Source organism: Schistocerca gregaria, chromosome 7, assembly GCF_023897955.1.
Source record: "Schistocerca gregaria isolate iqSchGreg1 chromosome 7, iqSchGreg1.2, whole genome shotgun sequence".
Classification (NCBI taxonomy): Eukaryota; Metazoa; Arthropoda; class Insecta; order Orthoptera; family Acrididae; genus Schistocerca; species Schistocerca gregaria.
The window spans coordinates 451,780,650-451,801,008 of record NC_064926.1 but is presented as its reverse complement, the minus strand read 5'-3'; the positions used below and the strand labels follow the sequence as shown (position 1 = coordinate 451,801,008).

Genomic DNA, 20,359 nt, shown 5'->3' with positions numbered 1-20,359 from the left:
AAAATGTGAGCCCCGTCTTGGACTCGAAACCTGGATCTCCTGCTTACATGGCAGACGCTCTATCCATCTGAGCCACCGAGGGCACAGCGAATAGTGCGCCTGCAATGACTTATCCATTGCATGTTCCCCGTGAGACCAGCTTTCCCAACATGTCCACACCACTAGGGTATCCATTTAATTATCATTTCATTCTAGAGAAGCTGCACAGCCATCAATGGTACCTGATCCTTAGGCAACAGCTACTAAATTCATATATAGTTAAAATATGGCTACCTGGCCATTGACCACCTTGTGCGAACGCACACGCTATGCCGCAACTCGTACGGGACTTGGTAGATTAATCTGCCACGAGTAGCTCAGCGTGCAGCGTGTCCGGTGTTTTTTTAAAAAAAAAAAAAAAAAAAAAAAAAAAAAAAAAAAAAAAAAAACAACGAGTCAAGGCATGAACGATGAAATTGAACCGATGTCATGTCTTGTCTTGTGACATCCGCCCAGACCAAACGCAACGAACTATATTAAACAGAAAAAAATGGATAGAGCGTCTGCCATGTAAACAGGAGATCCTGGGTTCGAGTCCCAGTCGGGCCACATATTTTCAGCATGTCCCAAATGATGCGTATCAACGTCTATTTGCAGCTAGGGTGTCGATTTAATTATCATTTTGTTTTCTATTGGTTAGAAGAACATTCTGGACAGTTTGACTGAATGATTTGGCAACCCCGATCGTGCTTCAAGGATCCCATAGAACACTTATGGAAAGTAATGGAGAGGTCCGTTTGTGCATAAAATCCTACACCGTCAACTCATTCGCAATAGTGGATGGCTGTAGAGGTAGCAAAGCTCAGTATTTCTGCAGGGGACTTCCAACTCGTTGAGTTGATCCACGTTTAGTTACCGCTCTACACCGAGCAAACGGAAGTCCGACATGATATTGGGAGGTGTTCCATGACTACTGTCACCTCAGTGTATTATGCTGTCCAGTACCTTAAAGTTCACCATACAGCTCCCTACCGTTTCAACGTCAAAGCGAAGTTGCTGAGAATGCTTGTCTTGTTCATACATCTGCTTTTCCATTGTGGTATCTCCGGTTTTGAAGTGTCGTATTAAAGCATCGCAACTCCATTGATCAGAATCCGAATCCAAACTTCGGTCCAACAGTTGAGCCATTGCTTCACGAGAAAGTATTGCGCTGTAGTGGCTAGGAGACTGACACCAACGCGCTGTTGTACTGTGCCTCGTAGTTTTTCCTGTGCTGCGCCGTGCTGTCCCACCCTGCGCCTTGCCAAACTGATGCGGGTCTTCTTTGCTCGAACGTACTGCAGAAGGCGTTCAAAGCGCTGTGGATCGTCAGTGTGCTTCTGACAGCTCACCGTTCTTGGCGCCGGCAGCGGAGGCGCAGCACGTGGGTCCCGGGTGCGTGCGCGCGCGGCGGTCCGCCAGGGCGCAGCACAGCAGTCGCACCAGCGAGGCGCCGTCGGCCAGGCCCGGGTGCGCGCGCAGCACCGCGGCAGTGTCGCCGCCCGCGGCCAGCACGCGAAGCTCCCACGGCGGCTGGTCCGGAGGCAGCGGCGCCTGCAGCAGCTCCGACACGTATTCCTGGACACACGCGCACGCATACACACGTCACTATCACACTCTGCTTTCCGTCTGCTGCTGAAACACACCCAGAAATGTATATACTACAACACACAGAAGGGATAGCCATCCTTGGAACTGACCCGTAGACTAGGGTACCGGCAATAAATTGTTAAGTTTATGGAGAAAGGTGTCTACAATGCCGACGAGCCTAAATCGCATCCTCTCTCCCACCTCGTCTACTGCGCCGACGATACCACCTTCTCTGTCAGTCCCGTCTGATACTGAACCCAGACTGATAAACAGCATCCAGATATCGGGCGAACGAAGGTTCTGTAAGCTACCTCCTTTTTGGATGGACTGTGCTTCCTGAATATTCTTCCAATGAATCTCATCTGCCTTGCCTACAATTAGTTTTACATGGATGTTCTACTACTCTTCCTGAATATTCTTCCAATGAATCTCATCGTCCTTGCCTGAAATAAGTTTTACATGGATGTTCTACTACAAATCATCTTGAATGCATACTCCCAGACATTTAATGGATTTAGCTCTTCATGTGACTGTTCTGAACTGCTACAACTGTATTACATACAAAGCACAATGTATGTGTGTATCGAATCTCCTACCAAACCTCTAGATCGATTTCAACCCAGTTTGACACAGAAACACCAGGCCTTTTCAGTATGAGAACTGTGCAGTGTATAAACTCCTAGCACCTACAGGGGCGGAGAAAAGGGTAAAAACGTGCTGCTATCGCATTATATATAGGCTAGCATGTGTGACATGGCTCTGAGCACAATAGGACTTAACATCTCAGGTCATCAGTCCCCTAGAACTTAGAACTACCTAAACCTAACTAACCTAAGGACACCACACACATCCATGCCCGACGTAGGATTCGAACCTGCGACTGTGGCGGTCGCGCGATTCCAGACCGAAGCGCCTACAACCGCTCGGCCACCCTGGTCGGCGCCTGTGTGACAGACACGCTATGTGTTCAAAAGTATCCGGACATCTGGCTGAAAACGACTTACAAGTTCGTAGCGCCCTCCATCGGTAATGCTGGAATTCAATATGGTGTTGGCCCACCCTTAGCCTTGATGACACCTTCCACTCTCGCAGGCATACGTTCAGTGCGGTGCTGGAAAGTTTCTTGGGAAATGACATCCCATTCTTCACGGACTGCCGCATTGAGGAGAGGTATCGATGTCGGTCGGTGAGGCCTGTCACGAAGTCAGCGTTCCAAAACATCCCAAAGGCGTTCTATGGGATTCAGGTCAGGACTCTGTGCAGGCCAATCCATTACAGGGCTGTGTCAAGGGACCACTCTGCATAATGAACCGGTGCTGTATCGTGTTGAAAGATGCAATCGCCATCTCCAAATTGTTCTTCAACAATGGGAGGCAAGAAAGTGCTTAAAACATCAATGTAGGCCTGTGCTGTGATAGTGCCACGCAAAACAACAATGGGTGCAAGCCCCGTCCATGAAAAACACGACCACACCAATAAACACGGTCTCCGAAATTTACTGTTGGCACTACACACGCTGGCAGATGGCGTCCACCGAGCATTCGCCATACCCACACACTGCCATCGGATCGCCACATTGTGTACCGTCATTCGTCACTCCACACAACGTATTGCCACTGTTCAATCGTCCAACGTTTACGCTCCTTACACCAAGCGAGACGTCGTTTGGCATTTACCAGCGTGATATGTGGCTCATGAGCATCCGTTCGACCACCTCCCGCCAAACTGTCATAGTGCTTGCGGTGGATCCTGATGCAGTTTGGAATTCCTGTGTGACGGTTTGGATAGATTTGTGCCTATTAGACATTACGACCCTCTTCAAGTGTCGGCGGTCTCTGTCAGTTCAAAAATGATTCAAATGGCTCTGAGCACTATGGGACTCAACTGCTGTGGTCATCAGTCCCCAAGAACGTAGAACGTAGAACTATGCCTAAGGGCATCACACACATCCATGCCCGAGGCAGGATTCGAACCTGCGACCGTAGCAGTCGCACGGTTCCGGACTGCGCGCCTAGAACCGCGAGACCACCGCGGCCGGCGGTCTCTGTCAGTCAACAGACGAGGTCGGCCTGTACGCTTTTGTGCTGTACGTGTCCTTTCATGTTTCCACTTCACTATCACATCGGAAACAGTGGGCCTAGGGACGTTTAGGAGTGTGGAAATCTCGTATACAGTCGTATGACACAATTGACACCCAGTCACCTGACCACGTTGTAATCCGTGAGTTCCACAGAGAGTCCCATTCTGGTCTCTCACGATGTCTAATGACTACTGAGGTCGCTGATATGGAGTACCTGGCAGTAAGTGGCAGCACAATACACCTGATAGGAAAAACGTACGTTTTGGGGGTATCCAGATACTTTTGATCACATAGTGTATGCTGTGTCCGAAAAGTATCGACCTGGCAAATAAAACTGCTTTGCAGGATAGCCTAACATCAGGTGGAAAATGTGGTTTTCCATGTCCGAACATGCAGGCTATCCTGCTTGACAAACATATTGTAGGAGTAATATCAGCTTGTATTATCAACTTGTAATGCAGTGGTTATATGTTCCGATATCCATGGCTGGAGACAGATTGGGATGGAGAGGGGACGATGGACAGAGTGAGGGGTAGGAGGAAGTTGACAGAGAGGAGGCGGGGAGATGCTTGACGTGGGTCAAAGATGTAGAGGGGCAGTGGGAAAATAGAAAATAAAGAGGGGGAGGTGTAGATGGAAAGGAAGGGGGCAGGAGAGTTTGCTCAGAGAGAGGGAGAGGAAGATACGGTCAGAGCGACAAACAGAGGTGCAGGAAGAGATCAAGGGACAAAGAGAGTGGAGGAGATAGATGTAGGTAGAAGAATGAGGTTGACAGACAGAGGGAGGAAGAGATGGACACAAAGAGTTGGAGGAGGAGGAGGTGTGTTCAGTATATGTGTCATATGCGGCTAAAGCTGCAAGGGAAAGGTTGCTGATACAATAAGCGATATTTCTGTGTATTTATTCGCAATATGTCCCATTGTATCTTGGATTGGTGCATAAGCCCAGGCGTGGAAGATAACCCCGAGGTGGAAAATAAAATGTATTGAATATGCGTTTTAGGTTACTTTATAAAGAGTTATATTCTCTACAAAAAATGTATTTGATTTTTTCATGCTGATATACTTCCTGTTTTTTGCAGGTTATTAAACTGGGGCCCAATTTGACGAAAAAGGACATTTACAACGCTTTCCTTCTCGCGTTTAATAGAGGTGCTAGTGCCGCAGAAGCTGCTAGAGATATTTCTGGAATGTGTGGCCTCTTAGGAAAGCTCTTAATTGAATCAAGCGATTAAAAGACGGGAGTTTTGACATCGGAGACATGCATGACCCGCCACGAATATTTGATCGGGACCAAACAGCGAATGAGGGACTTTACGTACAGCAATTGCGACGATTCAACAACGTCATCCAGTAAAATCGATGTTATCGGATTCAAGGCCTTCTCCCACAACACAGCAGTGCTTTCACATCGCCAAGGCGCCATTCAAACGTTTGCTGAGATGTTCTGCCACACCTTTTGTGTTCTCCCAACTCGGCATCTTCGCATTTTCATCCGTTGCAATCCCTCACGAGTGTACTGCGTGGCGTTTCGCTCAATAAAGAAATGGAATTGAAGGTTTGGCTGGACGATTTCTTCGGATCGACCCAGGTGATTTCTACCATCGAGGCATTGAACAGGTTGTTGAACGTTGGGAAGAAGCTGTAAACAACAACGAGAATACATTATTGATTGTGATTTATTTCTATTTCATTTTTGTGAAAACCAAACCTACCTATGAGGCAATCTGAGATACATAGTATGAAAAGTATTGGTGCTATAGCAGTACCAGGGATACGACAGAAGTTAGTTTTACTTCTAAAAATGGCTTTTGCTGAAGAACGACATGCTGTATTCTGTTGGCTAGGTACTCTTCCATCGAATCACATATCTGGCTGGTTTGACGTTTCCGTATGCTCGTTTTGTTGATTAGACCACAGTATGGAACCGTGTCGAACGCCTTCTGGAAGACGCCTATCTCCTGTCTTCCAGGTCTCGCAGACCAATAGAGGAAGCTAGGTTTCACACGATCGTCGTTTTCAGAATCCATACTGATTCCTACAAATGAACTGTCACAACACGCGAGCATAAAACATGTTCCCAAATTCTACAACACACTGATGTCAGCGATAAGGTCTTACAGTTGTGTGCGTTCGTTGGACGACCCTTATAGATAACTGTAATGACATGCACATTTGTCCAATCACTGCAAAAGATTCGCTCGTTCAGTGATTAAGGCAATCACTGAAGGACTAAATAACGTAACATCCACCTCCATGATACTTCCTCACCATGTAAACCTTCCTATTCTCAGCACACTGAAAAACCTCGGACTTACCATCCGCCATAAAATAAAATGGAAACCGCACCTGATAACCATCCAACAAACACTACTAAATCTGCTAACCGGCCAAACATGGGACTTACATCACTCCACAATACTCCACACCCACTAAGCACTAAACCGATACCAAAATCATAGCATTCCCTCCAAATCATCGATCACCATGCATTATGTCTCTCCTTCCATGTCCACGCTCGGATCATGTATGAGTTTATCAGTTTCTTTTTTCTCGTCTCCCAAACCAAGGACCATAAGATTCCTTAAAAACAATGGTTCAAATGGCTCTGAGCACTATGGGACTTAACATCTATGGTCATCATTCCCCGAGAACTTAGAACTACTTAACCCTAACCAAACTAAGGACATCACACAACACCCAGCCATCCACCACGAGGCAGAGAAAATCCCTCACCCCACCGGAAATCGAACAAGGGAACCCAGGCTAAGATTTCTTACACTACCCCACTAACTGCCAACGTGATACCATCTACCGTGTCGTATCATCCCTGATTATTAGTCCAAGTACTCTGCCGCACTTGTACCAACACAGTCCCCCAACCTTACACCTTCACACCTTCACATCCTAGCCCAGCTAAACTTTAACCATTTTCCACCATCTGATCGCGAAATCCATCCAGAGATCTGCGTACCCATCCAGTTTAACAGAACAATCATCTTCCTCTCCATCTCTAGGTCCCTCTTTGCTCCACCATACCGTCTCACTTCTCTTTCCTCCATCCCTCTCCAAATGCTTGTTTCGCGAATGACACCATGATTCCTTTTTGACTCCAAAATCATTTATTTGTACAACCGAATGTTGCAAATTTCGGCCGTGTGGGTATCTTCAAGTGGAAATAATCGTGCTTAAGCATATCTCAAAACCTAAAAAATCATCTGACGTATATGAATGACATCGTCACAGCCATACGTTGGGTCATTAATTTTACCATTGTTAACATCTTTTACATGAGTGACGTCAAAGCATTGCTCATGTACTCGGTACACATGACAAACGAGCTTAGTTGCACTCTAGATTAATTTTGTGCTTTAGACTTCCGTTACGTGTACCAAAGTTGGTATTAAATATACAGGCAGTGATTAAGTATATACGTATATTGGAGTGTTTTTCTGTGTCGCCACTTGGATCACCAGGTTGCCCTGGATTACAGGTATTGGTTTTTGTACACAAGAGACGGACTGCAGTAAGGTGATGGAACAGACATTGTCATCCAGGAACACCATCACAGGGGTCAACGAGACTTCAACGTAAGCGTCGTCTTGCAATCGCCTCCAATTACGTGACAATCCACTTTGCGTGAACGTACAGCACAGCGCTTAACTGCACTGAAACTACAATTTTGCTACATGAATTCATGTTTATTACTCGCTCATCGACTATCGATGAAAGAGGTTCAATCTTTGATCACCAACTGTACGTAAACTTGTCGAGGCAATGGATGTCTTACTTTTTTTTTAACGGAAGTAGTGATGGTTATCATGCACGTAACACTTAGTGTGAAAGATTGTATAAATCAGTGCATAAAACATGACATGTTTATTGCTCGATTTATGTCTTACTGGTGTACTGTCAGAAGTACACACGACTTTAAGGTCACTTGTATTTCGTGTTGCCATTTATTTGATGTGTTTCAAATGGAACAACCCTGTGTATCACTGAAACATGATTGTATGTTCTGCAAAGTGAGTCGTCTGTTGGATATTTAAAGCCGATCTTCTGTTTTAAAGTCTGTTACGTTCTCCAGCAGTCATAATATTGTTCAGGTATGTCTAAAATAAGACATTGCTATCAACTTGTAAGCAGGGTTCAGACTGTGTTTAAGGGATAGTTTTAATAATAATTCGTAGGATTTGTGTCTGCACTATCATCATTGTAACACAGTCCCCAGCCAATTTGGATACCTTTTGAGACACTACACTTTCTTTTCTTTTTCTTAACGCATTTCGTGTACTGGTACTGCTTTATGATCCAGACTTCTGTAAACCAATTATCCACTCTTTCCGCCTATAATTTGCTCTGCTCTTCCCCCCCCCCCCCCCCCCCCTCTTTCCGACTCCTCTCCACCCTTTACAAACTAACGCTACCCGACCCGCTTCCGTTTCAGACCTTCAGCGCCTATTGTACGTCTGACACCCATACCATCCATGTTCAACCCTCCAAGAAAAATCACATCAATTTCTGTTACTGGTATTACTTTCTTCCCCAAATACACTTTCATCGAGATATTTCCAGTTTCCATGATAGATATTCATTCACATGCAAAGTCCACCACACATCATATAAAAGAACAAATTTAATATACCAGAATGCAGCATAGTTTGCGCTGATATGAAACTTCCTGACAGATCAAAACTGTGTGCCGGACCGAGATTCGAAGTAGTAACCTTTGCCTTTAGTGTGCAAGTGCTCTTCCATCTGAGTTACCCAATTTAATATATTTCGAAATCTTCATTTGAGTCGCATTCATTATTTTAAAATATTTCTTTAAGTCTTAAAAATTTTTATAGGCCGAAGAAAACCACAGTGCCAACTAAGAGATCACTTATCTGAGAGGGGAGGGAGGGAAGCAGGGGGTGGGGAATCGAAGCGATCAGTTTGCCTTCATTAATTTGTCTTTAGTCATCGTTGAACGGAATTGTAAATACAGGATACTAAATTGCTGTTTCTCATTTATATAAATGATATGCCTTCTAGTATTACAGGTGATTTAAAAATATTTCTGTTTGCTGATGACACCAGCTTGACAGTGATCTTGTGTGTAATATTGAAACATTATCAAATAATGTAGTTCATGAAATAAGTTCGTGGCTTGTGGAAAATAATTTGATGCTAAATCACAGTAAGACTCAGTATTTACAGTTTCTAAGTCACAATTCAACAAGAACCGATATTTCGATCAGACAGAATGGGCATATTATAAACCAGACAGTTCAAGTTCCTAGGCTTCCGGAGACTTAGTAAGCTGTTGTGGGAAGCCCATGTTCAGGATCTTGTTCAGAAACTAAATGCTGCTTTATTTACCATTAGAACAGTATCTGAAATAAGTGACAGTTCAACACGAAAAGTAGTCTACTCCGAATATTTTCATAGCTTATGTCATATGGTATTACTTTTTGCGGTAATTCTTCTGATTCAAAAAGGGTATTTTTGGCTCAAAAACGGGCTGTTCGAGCTATGTGTGGTGTAAGTTCGAGTTCCTCTTGTCGACCCCTATTCAATAGTCTGGGAATTCTGACATTGCCTTCACAGTATATGTTCTTTAATGTCGTTTGTCGTTATCAATGTCCGCAGCTCGTGGTCGTGCGGTAGCGTTCTCGCTTCCCGCGCCCAGGTTCGCGGGTTCGATTCCCGGCGGGGGTCAGGGATTTTCTCTGCCTCGTGCTGATTGGGTGTTGTGTGATGTCCTTAGGTTAGTCAGGTTTAAGTAGTTCTAGGTTCTAGGAGACTGATGACCATAGATGTCAAGTACCATAGTGCTCAGAGCCATTTGAACCATTTGTTTCGTTAGCAATATTAGCTTATTCCCAAGAGTTAGCAGCTTTAACTCAGTTAATACTAGGCAGAAATCAAGTCTGCATGTGGAATGCACTTCCTTGACTCTTGTGCAGAGAGGAGTGCGCTATTCTGCTGCATCCATTTTCAATAAGCTACCACAAGAACTCAAAAATCTTAGCAGTAGCCCAAACACTTTAAAGTCTAAACTGAAGAGTTTCCTCATGGCTCACTCCTTCTATTCTGTCGAGAAGCTCCTGGAAGAGCTGAAATAATAAGCAAATTCCAGTGTTACATTGTTGATTTTCTTTATTTAAACTTACGAATTGTCGCCTGAATATGTCACTTATGTTTCATTTTATCTGTTTCTACTATCGTGTTATAATTTCATGTATTGACTCGTTCCGTGACCATGGAGACTTCTCTTTAATTTGGTCCACGGAACAATAAATTGTCTTGTCTTTCACTGGCGCCAGTGACCTGCATTGTAAAAGGCCGGTAAGCTTCCACAGTCGTTAACTTTCCGTTGCCAGACTGATCCTGTTGTCCCGCAGAGAAAACGTACAGAGACGTTGTAGCTTATGTTGTAATTGCGTTCGATTTATAGTCTCTTTGAATAAATAATTATGGTAAATTCGGAAACACAAAAATTCTAACGGGGAAGAGTGCAGCCTGAAAATAAACGGTTCGTGTGTGGCGCCGTTAGGTTAATCCTTTGTTTCGTTACGCGAAGCGAGTGTAAACACGCCTAAGACTAACAGTCCACCTACGTGTCAGCAGAGACTACCCCTGCAGCGGCAGCTGCAGTCTGTTAACGGAAGCCGAGGGCCACAGAGGCTAAACTGCGCCATAACCCTGCCCTACAGCAGCGTCAAACGAAACGAGAAAAGCGCCGTAAAAGAAGGAGCAGGAAGAAATAAAATTCACCCCAACTCAAAGGTGTGCTGGCTAGAAGGTGGTTGAAACGTTATACGGCCCTTCAAGACAGCTAAAAAAGCTCGAAGGCAATAATAATAGCACTAAAAACAGGCAAAAGGTACAGTTGAATAATACAAAAGTACTGAGTCATCACCTTTCTCACTGGTTTCATGCGGTCCGCCACGAATTCTTCTCATATGTCAACCTCATCATCTGAGAGTGGCATTTGCCATCACAACCTCAATTATTTGCTGGATGTATTGAAATCTCTGTCTTCCTCTACAGTTTCTGTCCTCTACAGCTTCCTCTAGTACCAATGAAGTCATTCCCCGAACTCTTAACAGATGTCCTCTCATCCTATCCCCTCTCCTTGTCAGGGTTTTCCACATATTCCTTTCCTCCCCGATTTTGCGCAGAACCTCCTGATTACTTACCTTATAAGTTCACCTAATTTTTAACATACATCTGTAGAACCACATTTCAAATGCTTCGATTCTTTTCTGTTCCGGTTTTCCCACAGTCCATATTTCACTACCATACAATGCTGTGCTCCAATCGTACACTCTCAGAAGTTTGTTCCTCAGATTAACGCCAATGTTTGATATTATCAGCCTTATCTTGGCCAGGAATGCCCTTTTTTCCAGTGCTACTCTGCTTTTGATGTCTTTCTTGCTCCTCCGTCATTGGTTGTTTTGCTGTTTAGGTAGCAGAATTCCTTAACTTCATCTACTTCATGACCATCAAACTTGGTGTTAAGTTTCTCGCTGCTCTCATTTCTTATACTTCTCATTACTTTCTTCTTTCTTCGCATGATTCTCAACCCATATTCTGTACTCATTAGATTGTTCATTCCATTGAGCAAATCATGTAACTCCTCTTCACTTTCGCCGGCCGTGGTGGTCTCGCGGTTCTAGGCGCGCAGTCCGGAGCCGTGCGACTGCTACGGTCGCAGGTTCGAATCCTGACTCGGGCATGGATGTGTGTGATGTCCTTAGGTTAGTTAGGTTTAAGTAGTTCTAAGTTCTTGGGGACTGATGACCACAGCAGTTGAGTCCCATAGTGCTCAGAGCCATTTTTTTGAACCTCTTCACTTTCACTCAGGATAGCAATGCAACACCGAATCGTACCACGGAGATCCTTTCACCTTGGGATTTAATTACACTCCTGAACCTTTTTTTTATTTCCATCATTGCTTCCTCGATGCACAGATTGAAAAGTAGAGGCGAAAGATTACATCCCTAGCTTACACCCTTTTTAATCCGAGCACTTCGCTCTTAGTCGTCCACTCTAATTATTCCCTCTTGGCCCTTGTACATATTGTGTATAACCCGTCCCTCCCTATAGCTTACCCCTGTTCTCTCAGAATTTCGAACATCTTGCACCATTTTTCAATGTTGACACATCCTATGAACGTGTCTTTATTTTTCTGTTGTCTTGCTTCCATTATCAATCGTAACGTGTAGAACTGCCTCTCTGTTGCCTTTACCTTTCATAACGCCAAATTGATTGTCATCTAGCCCATTTTCAGTTTTCTTTTCCATACCTCCGTATATTATTCTTGTGAGTAACTTGGATGCATAAGCTGTTAAGTTTACTGTGCTATAATTCTCGCACTTGCCAGCTCTTGCAGTCTTCGGAATTGTGTGAATGGTATTTTTTCGAAAGTCAGATGGTATGTCGCCAGACTCATACATTCTTCTCATCACTTTGAAAAGTTGTTTTGTTACCACGTCACCCAGTCAGTTTAGAACTTCTGGTGGAATGTTATCTATCTCTTCTGCCTTATTTGATCTTAAGTCTTCCAGAGGTCTCTCGAATTCTGATTCTTATACTGGTTACACTATCTGTTGTAAATCAACTCTTGTTTCGTCTTCTATCACATCAAACATTTCTTCCCCCTTATACAGGCCTTCAGTGTACTCTTTCCACCTATCCACTCTCTCCTCTGTATTTAACAGTGGAATTCCAGTTGCACTTTTAATGTCACCACCCTTGCTTTTAATTTAACTGAAGGTTGTTGTGACTATCCTATTTGCTGAGTCATTCCTTCCGACAATCGTTTCTTTTTCTATTTCTTCACATTTTTCATGCAGCCATTTCACATTAGCTTCCCTGCACTTCCTATTTATGTCATTCCTAAGCGCCTTGTATTTCTGCTCTCCTGAATTTCCCTGAATATTTTTGTACTTCCTTCTTTCATTGATCAGCAGAAGTATTTCTTCTGTTACCCATGGTTGCATCGCAGTTTTCTTCTTTGTACCTATGTTTTTCTTTCCAGCTTCTGTGATGGCACTTTTTAGAGATGTCCATTCTTTTTCAACTGTACTGCCAGCTGAGCTATTCCTTATTGGTGTATCTGTAGCCTTGGAGAACTTCAAGCGTATCTCGTGATTTCTTAGTATTTCCATATCTCATTTCCTTGTGTATTGATTCATCCTCACTAATCTTTTAAACTTCAGCCTGTTCTTCATCACTACTACATTGCGATCTGAGTGTATATCAGATCCTGCCTACGCCTTACAATCCAGTGTCTGTTTTCGGAATTTCTGGCTGACAATGATGTAATCTAACTGAAATCTTCACGTATCACCCAAACTTTTCCAAGTATACCTCCTCCTCTTGTGGTTTTTGAAGAGAGTATTCGGTATTACTAGCTGAAATTTGTTACAGAGCTCAGTTAGTCTCTCTGCTCTCAAATTCGTTGTCCCAAGCCCATATTCTTCTATAACGTATCATTCTACTCCTTCCTCTACAACTGCATCTGCATTCCAGTTCCCCTGGCTAATAGATTTGTATCTCCCTTTACGTACTGTATTACTTTCCTATATCCTCACCCTCTTCGCCTTGCGACGTCGACATGTATATCCGAACCATCGTTGTCGGTGGTGTTTTTCTGTCGATTCTGATAAGAACAGCCGATCACTGAACAATTCACTGTAATACACTCTCTGCCCTATCTTCCTATGTATAACGGATTCTACTCCTGTTGTACAATTATCTGCTGCTGTTGATATTACCCTACAGTCATCTGACCAGAAATCTTTGTCTTGTTTCCATTACACTTCACTGACCCCCAATATATCTAAATTGAGCCGTTGCATTTCCCTTTTCAGATTTTCTAGCTGCCCTATCACTTTCAAGCTTCTTACATTCGACGCCCCGACTCGTAGAACGTTATCCTTTCGTTGATTATTTAATCTTTTTCTCATGGTCACGACTCTCTCGGCGGTCCCCTCCCAGAGATCTTGCTGGATGAGTCTTCTGGTATCTTTTGCCAATGGAGAGATTATCATGAAACTTCTTCAGTTACAACCCACATGTCCTGTTGATACACACTGTTTCTTTAATGCAGTGGTTTCCTTTGCCTTCTGCGTCCTCACGCTGATTCTTCCGCCAGTGTCCCATCCCAAGGAGAAGAGCGTCCCCTGAACCTCTGTCTGCTCCTCTACCCTCTTCGACAAGGTCGTTGGCAGAATGTGGGAATATCAAGATTTAAGCGAGAAGAAGCTGCCCTTCCCAAGTCTCCTTCTCCTTATAGAAACATAAAAATTATGATCGTCGGATGACGAAATCATGCCCGGCCACCCACAAGCATACGTATGAACTTGAGGAAAGTGAAGAAACGTAATAGATACTGAGCACTAGTGTTGCACCCAAATCCATTCATGGTGAAAGCTCAAAACTGTTTCGTCGTTTGTCTCTGTTCACCTTCAAGATGAAAATTATAGATACAGTGGCACCAAAAAGTATTGGCAGAGACACCTTTTCGCATCTAATACAAAATGTATATACTAGGAACGTTATATGTATACCATTAACTCTTCTCGATAAAGGAAATTATTTGTATATTAAAATACACTCCTGGAAATTGAAATAAGAACACCGTGAATTCATTGTCCCAGGAAGGGGAAACTTTATTGACACATTCCTGGGGTCAGATACATCAAATGATCATACTGACAGAACCACAGGCACATAGACACAGGCAACACAGCATGCACAATGTCGGCACTAGTACAGTGTACATACACCTTTCGCAGCAATGCAGGCTGCTATTCTCCCATGGAGACGATCGTAGAGGTGCTGGATGTAGTCCTGTGGAACGGCTTGCCATGCCATTTTCCACCTGGTGCCTCAGTTGGACCAGTGTTCGTGCTGGACGTGCAGATCGCGTGAGACGACGCTTCATCCAGTCCCAAACATGCTCAATGGGGGACAGATCTGGAGATCTTGCTGGCCAGGGTAGTTGACTTACACCTTCTAGAGCACGTTGGGTGGCACGGGATACATGCGGACGTGCATTGTCCTGTTGAAACAGCAAGTTCCCTTGCCGGTCTAGGAATGGTAGAACGATGGGTTCGATGACGGTTTGGATGTACCGTGCACTATTCAGTGTCCCCTCGACGATCACCAGAGGTGTACGGCCAGTGTAGGAGATCGCTCCCCACACCATGATGCCGGGTGTTGGCCCTGTGTGCCTCGGTCGTATGCAGTCCTGATTGTGGCGCTCACCTGCACGGCGCCAAACACGCATACGACCATCATTGGCACCAAGGCAGAAGCGACTCTCATCGCTGAAGACGACACGTCTCCATTCGTCCCTCCATTCACGCCTGTCGCGACACCACTGGAGGCGGGCTGCACGATGTTGGGGCGTGAGCGGAAGACGGCCAAACGGTGTGCGGGACCGTAGCCCAGCTTCATGGAGACGGTTGCGAATGGTCCTCGCCGATACTCCAGGAGCAACAGTGTCCCTAATTTGCTGGGAAGTGGCGGTGCGGTCCCCTACGGCACTGCGTAGGATCCTACGGTCTTGGCGTGCATCCGTGCGTCGCTGCGGTCCGGTCCCAGGTCGACGGGCACGTGCACTTTCCGCCGACCACTGGCGACAACATCGATGTACTGTGAAGACCTCACGCCCCACGTGTTGAGCAATTCGGCGGTACGTCCACCCGGCCTCCCGCATGCCCACTATACGCCGTCGCTCAAAGTCCGTCAACTGCACATACGGTTCACGTCCACGCTGTCGCGGCATGCTACCAGTGTTAAAGACTGCGACGGAGCTCCGTATGCCACGGCAAACTGGCTGACACTGACGGCGGCGGTGCACAAATGCTGCGCAGCTAGCGCCATTCGACGGCCAACACCGCGGTCCTGGTGTGTCCGCTGTGCCGTGCGTGTGATCATTGCTTGTACAGCCCTCTCGCAGTGTCCGGAGCAAGTATGGTGGGTCTGACACACCGATGTCAATGTGTTCTTTTTTCCATTTCCAGGAGTGTATTTTCTCAACACAACGGAAAAGCATTTTTTCACACCGTACGGCGTTTGTTATTGCTTTTTTTAGACACCACTGTGAGTACCAGGTCTGCGCAATCGTAGTTCACAATCAGTTCAGTCGTTTGCCTGGCGATAACGTAAGTGGCGTTCACTCGTCACAATGAGTCTGAAGGGGAAGGAGTAACAAGACAGTTTTATTGAATTCGCAGGGTAAAAGTTACCCCGAGATTCTTAAGGAATTTTCTGTTAATTACAGAACAGTAGCCGTCCGGGGTTGCCGAGCGGTTCTAGGCGCTACGGTCTGGAACCTCGCGACCGCTACGGTAGCAATTTCGAATCCTGCCTCGGGCATGGATGTGTGTGATGTCCTTAGGTTAACTAGGTTAAGTAGGTTTAAGTGGTTAGGTTTAAGTAGTTCTAAGTTCTAGGGGACTGATGACCTCAGAAGTTGAGCCCCATTGTGCTCAGAGCCATTTTTGAACAGAACAGTACGGGGAAGTTTCACGAGCAAGGTTCAACAGACAATAAACGCAGATCAGGGGGTCCAAGAGTTCTTGCATGTAGGAAACGTCGAAGAATAGTTCACCTTGCACAAAAAGAGCTCTTTAAAAGAGAAAAAGAGTATGGTCGTTTGTGTGCTACAAAAGAAGAGTTCGCCAAAGATTATGTCAATAAATCGACTGAATGCCGGAATACTGTGCAATTTTCTGACGAATCCAAGTTCAGCTTATTTGGATTTTACTGAAAGGGAAAGTGCGAGGCAAACCAAATGTAGAGCTCAGATTATAACAGGTGCTCTCTCTCTCTCTCTCTCTCTTTCTCTCTCTCTCTCTCTCTCTCTCTCTCTCTCTCTCTGTGTGTGTGTGTGTGTGTGTGTGTCTGATAAGGCCTCGGAAGACGCAGTGGTACTGATGGCCGCCGTATCATCCTTGGCTGAGAGGTACACTGGGTGCGGATATGGAGCGGCATGTGGTCAGACACCGCTCTCCGAACGTTACCCATTTTCGTGACCGGAGCCGCTACTTCTCAGTCAAGTAGCTCATTAAGAGGAGGTTTACTATCTTTGGCCCGAAAAAAGGATGTTCTTAGAGAATTTTTTTCTCAGGATGTGTTTAGATATCGATGTCAAATTTGGTCAAAATGTTTATTGATATTTCCTCTACAAACAGGAATTTTTTTGACCGGAAATGTCGAAGAGCAAAGGCGGAAGTGCCGTCGGAAAGAAACAAAATTTCAATGCAGACCTCCATGCGCGGTGTGTCACAGGTCAGCCGGCTCTTCTGAAATCGCAACTGATTTGACGTTAGCGAAGTATATAAGATTCTTTAATTGTACCTCTCTTAAATTATCTGGACCGTAGGAAACAAAATGAAGGGCATTCGAAAAAATAGGGTTTCTTCATCGATTTTTCGACTTCGTCGGCCAAGTAAAAATATTTATAGTTGATGGATCGGAATAAAAGTGGTACAGCTCGAATACAATTTAGTTAGTTTCGTCGGCAATACCGCGCGATTAAAAAAAAAAAAAATTAAAAAAAATAAAAAAATAAAAAAAAAACTTCGAGAAAAATGCGTTTGACATTTTGACTACATATAAATGCAATATTATGCAACGTAGGTTCAATCTGTTATTCCGGGTCCATAAACTAGTCCTTCCTCATCCTCATAGAGGCCGTTCTGCTCGATCTGGGCCATCCTGCGCTGCTCCAGAGCCGCTCGTACGGTCCGTGACAAGCGGTTTTCGGCCGCTTGAATCCGGTGGTCGTCCAAATGCTTGGCGAACTGCTTTGAATAGAGTCCCAGGGTGATGCCCATCGTTGCCACGGTCTTTAGAATTGCTGAGTACCCTTCGTTGAAGCTGCTCACTGCCAGGAAAGTCGCAATCTCCACAGTCGCCGCGCGGGATTAGCCGAGCGGTCTCAGGCGCTGCAGTCATAGACTGTGAGGCTGGTCCTGGCGGAGGTTCAAGTCCTCCCTTGGGCATAGGTGTGTGTGTTTGTCCTTAGGATAATTTAGGTTAAGTAGTGTGTAAGCTAAGCTACTGATGACCTTAGCAGTTAAGTCCCATAAGACTTCACAGACATCTGAACATTTCTCCACAGTCTTCGCACCAGAATACAAATGCTTGGGGGCTAACTTCCAAACACACACGTTCAAACTTTCATTTGAATTTTGTGTGTTTCCTCCCAAGCACCGGTACAATAACTCGTCCTCAGAAAAAAAAAGCTAGTGCGTGAAAAAGTCGATTTCAGGCAGGTGCATTTTTTTTGTTAAACCGCGAATAACAAACATTTGCGTTCTGTATTCGAAAAAAACGTTTCAGGGTTGATTGTAAACACCTTTATGGATCCAAAAATGCAATTTAGAAATTGATTTTTTGAACCAAAAGATACTAAACCTCCCCTTACTGAACCGGTGACGGGCTGAGTGCATCCATATTGCCAACAGCGCTCGGAAGACCATGACGATCACCCATCCAAGTGTTAGCCAAACCCGACAGCGCGTAACTTCGGTGATCTGACGGGAGCCGGTGTTACAACTGCGACAGGGCCGTTGGCACTGCACATGTCCTACGTATGGTAAAACACGGGAGAGGGAGCGTAAAGGTTTGGAGATGCATGACAGCTTCTGGCTTTGCTGACTTGGCAATTCTTGAGAGAATCATGGATCATCAGTAAATACGTCTACATGTTGCGAGAACATTTACGTAGCGGTGCATAGAAACTGTTTCTAGAGGGCATATTGTAATTTCAACAGACAATGACCTTAAACAAACGGCTCTGGGAACTCGGTAGTCGTTATTATATAAAGCTCCAAGAATGATTTTCACTCCACCACAAATCCCTGGTCTTAAGCCGATAGCGTACCTTTGGACACAGTGGGATACAGAAGATCGAGACGTCATTCTGTAGGGAAGTTGGAGTTTCAGACGGAGTTGTTAGAGGAACAGTCGAAGACCTCGCAAGATTTTAGACGCGCAGCTTGGTTCACTCCGCGCTAAAACGTCTACAAGCTGTCATCATTACCAACGGAATGCGCACAGGCTACTGGAATTGAATTACGAGAGATAGAGAGACTTTAACTTCATTTTTGTGTAGGTGTGCCAATACTTTTTTGATGCGTAGAGCAACCGATTTGTTTTTGTAGACTATCATTTTTGTTGTGAAAAACCAGTTGTATTAGCAGAACAGCCGGACGCAGTGGCCGAGCGGTTCTAGGCGCTACAGTCTGGAACCGCGCGACCGCCACGGTCGCATGTTCGAATCCTGCCTCGGGCATGGATGTGTGTGATGCCCTTAGGTTAGTTAGGTTTAAGTAGTTCTAAGTTCTAGGGGACTGATGACCTCAGATGTTAAGTCCCATAGTGCTCAGAGCCATTTTATTAGCAGAACATTATGTTTACTACTGCGCCGTCAAATAAATATAATATTGTCTTGTCTTGACCTTTACTTGCTTTTTAATGTGTACGGGGCGAACATAATAAAACCGACAAACTGCAGGGACTCATTCCTGTCTGGACATGGAGGAAAAAAGATGCTATGAACAAGGGTCCAGAAACAGACGGTGCGCACGCAACAACAACAAATCGTTCCGGCATACGGTGCACAGCTACATCGCAGCCACTTCGCAACAGATGTTCACAGGTAGCGCCTCGAACTGCCGCACATTTTCGCACGTTCCGGTCTGTCTGCGAGTGGCATCACACGCTTCTTGAACACGTTACTGAAGGGTCTGCGCATCAGGAACTGGTCCAGCATACACATCACTTATCAGATGCCCTCAGAGGCAAAACGCTAGGGGGCTTAAGTCCATTTGACCTAATAGGCCTTGCTACAGGGCCACTGTGTCATATCCAACGTACAAAGAAGACGCTGTTGAGGTGACGGCGAACTTAAATGCGGAAGTGGGGTAGTGCTCCGCCATGTAGAAACCACACGACCTGTCGTACTGCCAAAGGCAAATCCTCAAGTAGCTAAGGCTGAGTATTCCGCAGAAAGTCCAGGCTCGTTCCGGCAGGACGTTGTGAAATAACAACTTGTTCATGTATGTGGTCGCCAAGAATCCCTGCCCACACACTGAGGCTGAACCGATGCCGATGAGACGCATCAACCATTTCTCGAGGATTGTCTGTAGACCAAAGATGACGATTTTGCAAATTGATGGTGCCGGTTCAGTAAAAGTTGCTTCGCCGGTAAAAAGGACTGATAATAGAAACCCCACAATTGTGAAGGTCTGGTGCAAAACCCATCTACAAAATGCTTCACGAAGGCGGAAATCCACTAATGATAATTCCTGCATTCGTTACAGCTGATAAGGATAGCATACAGGATACACATGATCGTATTTCTGGGCCAGTTTGCTTGGAACTTGTACAAGGGTTCGTCTCAATTTCCTGTAGAACCTGATCCTCCAAATTGGTGTACGCACAGTCCATTGCCACTCTGCACGTTCGTCTATCTGAAAGGACTCATGGTTACACAAACGCCCGAAAAGGGCTTCAAATGTAGTGTGATGTGGTTGGTGCCTGTGAGGGTAAATATTTTGGAGTAGCCGTGTACTTGTTTTGGAGTAGCCGTGCTGCCCCTAGAGCGTTTCCTTCTGCTTGGTCGCACACAAACACCATCTCGACTTGTTCTCGAAGT

General features: G+C 45.1%; 1 protein-coding gene across 1 annotated transcript in view; it reads right to left on the bottom strand.

Annotated features, from left to right (window-relative positions):
- The window catches only part of LOC126282424 (uncharacterized), a 255,993-nt gene that overhangs the window by 127,271 nt on the left and 108,363 nt on the right, over positions 1-20,359 (bottom strand). The window contains exon 4 of the mRNA XM_049982081.1: positions 1,371-1,596. Coding sequence (XP_049838038.1) covers positions 1,371-1,596 — 226 coding nt within the window. The remainder of the gene's footprint in view (positions 1-1,370; positions 1,597-20,359) is intronic.